This window comes from Pyxicephalus adspersus, chromosome 1 (genome assembly GCF_032062135.1).
Source record: "Pyxicephalus adspersus chromosome 1, UCB_Pads_2.0, whole genome shotgun sequence".
Taxonomy (NCBI): Eukaryota; Metazoa; Chordata; class Amphibia; order Anura; family Pyxicephalidae; genus Pyxicephalus; species Pyxicephalus adspersus.
The window spans coordinates 20,725,212-20,734,461 of NC_092858.1; the positions used below are offsets into that span (position 1 = coordinate 20,725,212).

A 9,250-nucleotide genomic window follows, 5' to 3' on the forward strand; every position below is an offset into this window, starting at 1 on the left:
ACCAAGAAATGGTTACAAAATTAGAAGCAGGCTGGGTGTTTATTGCAGAAAGGACAGGTGATGTCTCTTCTGCAATAAAACACACTTACCTGCCTGGTCACAATATTCTTCCCAAAGCTGAACATGTGCAGTCCCATGCAGAGGTAATCCTAGTAACCCGAATGAATGAACTCCCATTTACAGGAGTTATGTGATCCTGGTCTGCCCAATCAAGATGGTCAAAGATCAGACACTTGGAAAAGGAATGGAGGAAAAAAGAGTGAAAATAAAAAACAGTGATCAGGCAGGTATGTTTACTTTGTTGCAGAAGGAATATCACCTGTCCCTTCTGCCATAAATAACCTGCCTGGTTGCAATTTATCATTTTTAACATTAAATTCAGCTTTAAACCCAACTGAAATGCCATGGAGCATTTGAAACAGGCAGTTAATGAATAGAAATACAAAAACCTTGCAAACAAAGTCATTTTGGTCTAAAATATCAGAGATTGGCAAACAGTTATTTAAAATACCTCAAGAAATAAATTCTACCAAAGGAAGCAATACCACAATATATATATACTGATTTATTTATTTTTTTCAACAAATAATTGAAAATGCAAATTTTCCTTGTGATTTGGGTGCTAAAAATTGAGTGCAACTTGTCCCGTTTAGTATGAAGCACAGTTCCCGCCATAATGAGGTGTGTAGCTGTACCCTGTCTAAGTACCCCATCTAGATCAATGAAACGCCATAAAGGAACTTTACTGTATTAGTGGTTATAGTTATATTTGTTTAAAAAATTGAGATGTAGTCATTTTTTTAGAATTGTTGTTAATAAATGCAAACTAAATAGTTTTTTGTTTGACAATCCTGTAAAAAACTGAACATTCTATGATGCTGAGAGCACCACTACATAATTAGTGTACATCTCCCAATGTGTGTCATTGTAATGGGAGTGGCATTTCCAGATTATAGATAGTTTCTGCAGCAAAGACTGAGAAGGAAGTCTATTCTGTAAGGAGCAGATAAAGCTGGAGGGTGGAGAGATTGCTGCTACCATAATCAGTGTTAAATCCGACAAAGAGCTCAGAACAGCACAGCGTGTGTTCTCATCTGATTGTGTGGTTTATGGTTAACTGTCTTATAGGGAGACCCATTATGCAGTGACCCGAAGAAGTACAGACAGGGGATTGTTCAACTAATTTCATGAAGCCAAGTGATATTTAATTGGTGAGTGCATCTTTTTTTTTATTCAAAAAGTCCCACTTTCTTCAACTTAAAATACTATAGCAATGGGCTTACTTTGGAATAAAGCTCAACTTTGCTTATGAAACAATCTTTGGATTCTACCTATGGACAACCAGACTCTTGTTCCCATTCTAAGATGCTGTTGGATCACTGGTTGTCACATGGCACAATGAAGATTAAGGAATTTTAAATTGTGCAACCTTTCCATGACCAACAAAGTAAGTTTTAATGTTGAGGACCAGCAGTGAGGAGACCAAAGTGTTTTGTGTTTGATCTGTTGGATGAATGAGAACTAAGCGATGATGAATACTTCTGTACTCAACAATGAGAGCTTACTAGATTTCTATGATGGCGATCTCTTTCCCCCATGTACAGAGACTGTATGTTCCATTTTTTCTATCAAAATCCTTATCCCTATCACAATTGTCTGTTTGGTTATAACAATTGCTGGACTTATTGGAAATACCATTACGATCCTTATAATCAAAAGGTACAAAGAAATGAAGACAACCACAAATTTCTACTTATCCAGCATGGCTGTGTCAGACATTATCATCTTATTGTGCTTGCCCTTTGACTTGTATCGTATGTGGAGGTTTACACCTTGGATTTTCGGAAAGTTTCTTTGTAAATCTTTGGCTCTGATTAGTGAAGGTTGTACTTATTCCACTATTCTTCACATCACAGCTTTAAGCATTGAGAGATATTTAGCTATCTGCTTTCCTCTAAAAGCCAAAGTCTTTATTACAAAGAGGAGGGTAAAGATTGTCATTGCGTTTTTGTGGGTTATAGCCCTCCTGTCTGCTTCTCCTCTTTATAACTTGTTTGATAATATAAGGGTTGTTAATGAGACTGACTCTTCCAAGACCATTTGGGAGTGCCGATACACAAAATATGCCAGTGACTCTGGTCTCCTTATGATCATGATGTGGGTGACGACAGTGTATTTCTTCTGTCCTATGTTCTGCCTGACCATTCTCTATGGCTTCATTGGTAAAACACTGTGGAAAAATAGAAATTGCATTAGAGGTCCAAATGCGGCAAATCGGGAAAGAAGTCACCGACAAACAGTCAAGATTCTAGGTAAGTGTCCAACCCTCTCCTTTTCTAGACATTGGTATATTTTAATGACACCAACGCATTTTTTGACCTAGTTCCCTAGTGTCAAACCCATGACCCAAACACACTTGGCCATTTGGTACTTGCTATGTGTCAATAGTTAATAGTGGGAGTTAGAGCATTAATGATGATAATCTTTCTAGTCACCTGCATCATTTCTACAGCCTCCAACCATTCCTGTAGCATGCAGTTTCTTCCTATTTATAGTAGTAAATGTATAGTCTTGGACAGTCTTCTTTAACATCACAAATGCTGATTATTTTATGGAGCCCCTTGGTGTCACCAACATACGCAGGAGAGGTCCCTTATGTCTCTTATTTTAAAAATATATTTTCTTTATTGCATTAGGAACTGCAGCTTTTTTTCTGAAATAAAAAAGTAGTAGAAGTTCCATCTGCTTGTTCATTTGTGAAGAATATGATTCTTCTTTTATTACTGACTTGCATATGCACTGCCAAGTACAAACTGAGCATAATGATTGCAGGCGTATTTAGCACTGGCAGTACCCTGGTACCATAGCTTTTTATTGATACCCTTATTGTAAATTTATAGAGGAATGACTACAATTCTCCAATCAACCTTTGTGGTTCTTTTTAAAGTAGAAAGGTCTGCGGATCATACTTCCTAGGGAGAGAAAACAAGGAAAATGCAATTTTCCTTAGTCCATTAGCAAGAGAAGGACCTCATTGCTCCATTCTATCCTTGAAATCCACAAGACTTCTTTTAAATAAATACAATATCAGTATTGGGGAAATGATTATTTAGGGTGGTCTAGTACTTTACCTGTAAAACCAGTGCTCCAATCTATCTAGTCTTTCATACAATATTTGTAAGTCAATCCAAGACCATCTTAAAGCTGGACTCCAGCCAGATATAACAGAACAGTTCTTGAAATCATTTTCTAATACTGTGGCCTCCAATTCGTTGATTCCTGCATAGGTCTGGAACCAATTCCAATTGGCAGAGCCAGCTGCTGTACATCATTGATCCTTTTAGATTGTAGGTTTTCATCAATTTCATCATCACTGTAAGAGTTGCCGCAGGCCACCAATGCAAGATGCATTTTCCCACTGACCCCAATTAGTGGGTTTTAGCAAGAATTCATAAATATATTATTGTATCACATTGTAGTGAAAACTGCACATTGCTAAATAATCAAGATATTAAATACACAAAGAAACAGGATTTTAAAGGCTTACAAAAATGTTTCATTTTATTCAAACATCATATAAAACATTTTTTCAAGTGTAATAAAATACTGTTTACAAATTACAGAAAAATTGGCAACTCATGCCATATAACCTATCAACACATTTGCATAATTTTAACATTGATGCCGTAAAATATCTAGCAATATTCCACTGTGAATTTTCACCCGATGCGTTTCGCGTAGAACATAACTTCAGACGCGTAAGTGAAACAGTACATAAGATGCATGCAGTATGGTATAATATGGATTGATTAAGAAAAAGCCTTATAGGCATCACAGCTATTAAAGTTGTACAGGTTTTAAAGTTGTAAATAATATGTGCTAGCACCGATGGAAGATCCGACCTTCACATTGGTATTATATATGGGTGAGCCTATTAATAATTTAATGATGATGCAGTAGCAACTTATCCTGTTAAAAAATTCCAAGTGTTCCTTTAGAGTACAAAGGTTAGTATAGACAGATAACAATTGATTTTATAAGGACAGTCCCCATTTTCCTCTTAAAATAAATTGTATCTAAAAATGTTCCTGGGCTACCTGTGCTCTTGAATCCCCACAGAATAAAGTATGATTTATTCAATTTTTACTATCTTCTAAACAGTAAAAATTTATTAGAGATCAGATCAGCTCTATTTCTATATCACACCTTGATTTGCCTGTACGCAGTGGGATATGACATTTTTCATTTACCAGAATGCAAAGTGAGAAATGAGAGTAGCCTATACATCAGAAATATTGTTTGTAGCTTTACAGGTAACTCTGTGTATGCTAATTCTTCTCAATAGAAAATGAATGGTGTCTTCCATAGTAATGAATGAAAAGTAATGATGTTACATTTCATTACTAGCTCTATAAACATGACTTCTGCACAGCATCAATTAATCTGATTGTGTTGTCTCTTCTGCTTCCCTGTTTGCTTTGAAGCGGTGGTCGTGCTGGCTTTTGTTGTCTGTTGGCTGCCATTTCACATCGGAAGACTCATCTATGTGTACACCACTAGCATTCACGTAATGAGAATTTCCCAGTATTTCAATATTGTGGCCATGCAGCTCTTCTACTTAAATGCCTCTATCAATCCCATCCTATACAATCTTATCTCCAAGAAATACAGGACTGCGGCCTACAGGCTTCTCCGACTGGCCCGACCCGATGAGCGGGCCTACAATGTCATCAAGGAAGAAACCGGAGGTCACACGGAGATCAGTACATTTACTCACAATGAATATATAACTCAAATCTGATGGAGGTGGTATGATTATAAAAATGACCTTTACTGTACAAAGTCATTACACTGTCTCTCATCTATCAATAAAGTTTAGAAATGCCATGTATGTAAGTGTGGTCCTAAAGACGATGGGCATGATTTATGAAAGATTTCCAAGGTTGGAGAGGATACACTTTCATCAGTAAAGCTGGGTGATGTATTTCTTAAAATCACTGGCTAATTGCTAGCAATTGTTTTAAATCTGGGACCAGATCCTTTCCAAGTTTGCAGGATCATCCAGCTTCACTGATGAAAGCGTATCCTCTCCAGCCTTGGAGAGCTTTAATAAATCAGGCCCAATGTAAAGTAGATATAAACCCTAAATGAAATGACGTGATACTGTGCATCATCAATTGATTTTGTTTTTCCTTTGTTTTCAACCTTTGCTGCATCTCAGTGCTGCTGATCTCTCGTAGCCACCTTCTGTCTACATGCTGGCATTCTAGAATTATTCAAGGCAGGTGTCCTGATGGTGCCTGCATAATGTGTTTAGAAACTTCCACTTGTAGTTCCACATTTACAATCATAAATAGGAGATAAGGACAAATTGTTGTCAGATTAACAAATTACTATTTAGATTGCATTGAGATTTTAAGGACTGGGTTTACATTTGCTTTAAATGCTCCATAGAGGACAAATGTGTTTACATTGTTGTTAGTAGTATTAGTATTTATTCTTTTTTTACAGCTTTTTATGGGAGGGAGATGGGAAGTTCACCCAAATGATCTTTATTCTAAGGTATAATTTATTTTTTTGTGTAAAAGTAAAAGGATTACTGTTGTTCTAAACGTTCATTTATAATAAAGGGCTCATTTTATTGTAAGGCTACACACTTAGTGCATTGGTATACACTTGATAATACGTTATTCCCGTGCCAAGAAAAGCACTGATAAGGAATGCACCATAATAAAAGTTCATATATGGTAGTGCTCAGTGATTCTCTAGGATCGACCTTGACAAGCTCAGTCACACCAGAAAGTATTGAAAGTATTGGTTAGCATCAGTTCTAGAGTGTAAAATCTTATGATCTGATCTTTCAGGTTTTTCTTAATCTAAAATATAAATGTTTTGTAGGTAAAGAGGGCTGTTTTATAAAACATGAAACAAATGGGAACCACAAAATTCAAGTTGTAAAAATCTTTTATTGTTATTGGGTGCTTTGGGGAGCAGCTCTTCTTTTTGTGTGTTGTTTTAATACAAAAACTTATGTTTTTTTTTTATATTACATGTAAAGAGTGGTATAATTTTATTATTTGTAATGATCACTTGTATGTAATTTGGGTAATATTTAAAGGATAAATATTACTGTCTCTTTGTGTATTGTGCCAATTATGAGGGCTAGAATGATCCTATATGTCAATGTAATATAGAGTTCTTTGTAGTGTCCTGGTGTTGTTACACTAACTTGATGTACTAGACAAATGAGATTTATAGAGAGTTTGATATTTAGTCCTGTATTACACTGCCAATGTAGCTTGTTCTGTTTGCCAATGGAAATTATATCTAAAATATACCTTGGTGATGAATATTTACGCTAAATTAAATCTACTAAGGAACTTGATCACATAAACCACCACCACCGAGCTCAAACATGGTTGACCCATATTTATTGATACATATCTGTGCTTTAAATTTCAAATATGTGTTTTATACCATGGAGATGACTGTTATTGGCCCATATAAATGCTGGAGTTGGCTAGGGAAAACAAGGCTTTCAATATTGCTGAAGCTGTGTGATTAAGAACCTTTTTCACGGGTAGACTTCTTTACTTTGAACCACCTAGGTCCCCATGTGTCTTTAGCTGCCATGCAGGGCACGGGAATAGGTTCCCTTTCCCAACAACACATCTTCCCAGCCTATCTGTTCAGGTCAGGGGTATAACTATCAACCCTATGACCCTTGCAATCACAGTGGGGCCAAGAGAAGAGGTGAGACACATTTAATATTGCCTGTGGAAGAGTGGAAATGGCCATGTTGGTGGCCAAATGACTTAGATTGGCCCTGATTGAGATTTACCAATGCAGGCTGTTGTTTGAAGCAGGAAGCCAGAGGAAACCAAGGCTGGAGGCCAATAGAGAGAAGACTGTGCCATCACAAGCCAGTGGTAAGGGAATAAGGTGTGCAACAGTAGGAGGCAGCACAGCACAGGGGGTAGTAGCCTGGGGCTGAATGTTATTTAGAGAGCTCTGGCAGTTGTGTGTTAAATGTAATATTTATGTGTTACTGTTGTCCCTAATATGTTTGTGTAGGTAAGGTAATATCCCTTTGGGTGTTGAGGGGAACCTGAAAGTTGCAGAAATGTTAGTAAATGTTGTTACTTCTAGAGGGAGGAGGCGTGACCCATTCATTCCCATTGTTGGTGGTCCCACTAATTTGCATTTGCACCCCTAGGACCCTGACTTCATGCTTACACATTGCTATGACCACATCCTCCTTCGTCAGTGTGACAACACTTGACAAATCCCAAGTGTCTGCACTGTTGTAATGAAGAGGTTAAGTCACAGGATTTGCCATTCCTAGAAGTACTAGGTATTTCTCTTTGCTTCCAGTAACTGTAGATTCTCTAGGGAGCATGCAAATAGCATATATGTGTTGCTGGTGTGTGTGTGGGAGGATATTAAAAGAACCTGATTCAACATGTAGATTTGTTTCACATTGGTCTCATATCAATCCATACTGCCTACCGCTAGTATTATTCTTGTGATTATCTATCACATGTACTTTTATGTGGACCCTTAGCATCCGTCAGATTTTCTAGTTGCTTTTGAGTGACCTTATATACATTTTTAATTTCTATTGGTCCACTTTTAAAATACTTTAAATGTGTTTCCATTGAACCTATGTAAACAGAAAGGATAAACATGTGAAACGCGTATGATAAAAAAGTCATTGATGTAAATTACACATTCTCCTATTTAATAATAGTAATTGAGTATGAGAATTATTCTGCTTGTGTTCCTTATTTAGCCTAGGCCACTGTTCCAGCTAAAGAAAAGCAGACCTACATTCATGACAAATGCACATTCTTCTCATGATTTATTGTATGATACCATAAATGTATCATTCTACTCCATGTAATCTCCCATGACATTTATAAATCTTCAGAACATTCAGGAATGTCTCCTTCACTTATGGACCTGACCCTCCCAACTTTGCTTAATAAGGACAAAGGACAAATTCACTACTGAACATATTTTTCTTGACCTAAGAATAGAAACAGAGTATAATAAATAAATCAACGTATACAATTATTATTTTGTATCCTACCATGATAGCATTTTATAATACTATAATAATGTATTTCTACCATCATCAGTACTGGAAAGGGGACAATGAAGGAGAGGAGATTCTACAATGTATACAGTAGGTATGTTGTAATGGGTTAATATATACTTGAAAAATAATCACATGAAGCACAATTTAATTTAAAATTATATTTTCTTTTAACTGCTATGTCTAAAGATCATTGTTGGTTGAAATGCTTAGAATGGGTTTTACCCTACATTGCCATATAGCAGTAGGAATGGCCTATGTAGCTTTCAGAGGGAATTCACATACTACCTGGGTAACTGTAGTTCCCCTCCATGATCAATAAAAAAATTCACATCTGCTTTATTGCCATTACATTTCTCAGTTTACATTAGATAAATATTGCAGAGTGAGAAACCATTCTCTCTCTGGGAAAGCTGTGATTTCTCTGCAGAGATCCAACACCCCTCAGCTCTCTCTTTATACAATCCTGATCTCTTCGTAGGTGCATTTTAATACTTTTTTATGCATTTGCACACACATCAACATTTGCGCACATCAAAACTTGCAATAGCTATTCCTACAAATGCATCACAATAATTGTAAACATGAAGGCTGAAATATGTGTATTTGTTTGCATGTGCTGTAATGTCATTTAGCTGCAGTGTAAATGTCTTGAATTGTTATCATGAGAATCATGTTTGAGATGTTGTAAAGAGTTTGTGACTATAAAATAAACTGACTGTACTTGAACTGGCTGTGTGTTGTTTTTTCTCCCGAATATCAGACTGATGACTTTGTCTTGTATGCAGAATACAGGCAGCCAGAGCCAGGTAGTAGAAAGTGAAGAATGAAAGAGTTTATGTAAGACAATTTTTAAAAGACAGTTTACATTGTGTGACATGAAACAGAAATTGATTTATACATTGAATGAATGTTTCCATAATAACGGAGCTTAGTGGAGAATTAGCTGCAGACATGAATTAATTACATACTGTATGTACTATAAGACCAAATGCAGAACTCGGGGACACACGTTGTGCACTCTAATAGGATGCTTTGTGCTGACTTTCTGACAATTACCATTAGTAAATATAAGTTGCTCTTAATAATGACTCCGGCTATTCCAATCTTGGTCATACAGGGGCTACAGAACTATGGCCAGCAATGTGAAAA

At 36.5% G+C, this 9,250-nt stretch overlaps 1 protein-coding gene across 1 annotated transcript; it reads left to right on the forward strand.

The window, feature by feature from the left end:
* The first annotated feature begins 1,001 nt into the window (after positions 1-1,001).
* On the forward strand, positions 1,002-8,827 carry MLNR (motilin receptor). Its single transcript, XM_072403307.1, has 2 exons — positions 1,002-2,312; positions 4,485-8,827. Exons 1-2 carry the CDS (start codon positions 1,529-1,531, stop codon positions 4,799-4,801), a joined length of 1,101 nt encoding a protein of 366 aa, XP_072259408.1. The 5' UTR covers positions 1,002-1,528; the 3' UTR covers positions 4,802-8,827.
* Positions 8,828-9,250: the final 423 nt, after the last annotated feature.

What these genes read in the sequence shown, in the direction of transcription:
- MLNR (XM_072403307.1), top strand. Translation starts at nt 1,529, where the DNA reads ATGATGAATACTTCTGTACTCAACAATGAGAGCTTACTAGATTTCTAT. An exon ending in ACAAACAGTCAAGATTCTAG is followed by an intron (nt 2,313 to 4,484) that starts GTAAGTGTCCAA and finishes TTTGCTTTGAAG; the next exon opens with CGGTGGTCGTGCTGGCTTTT.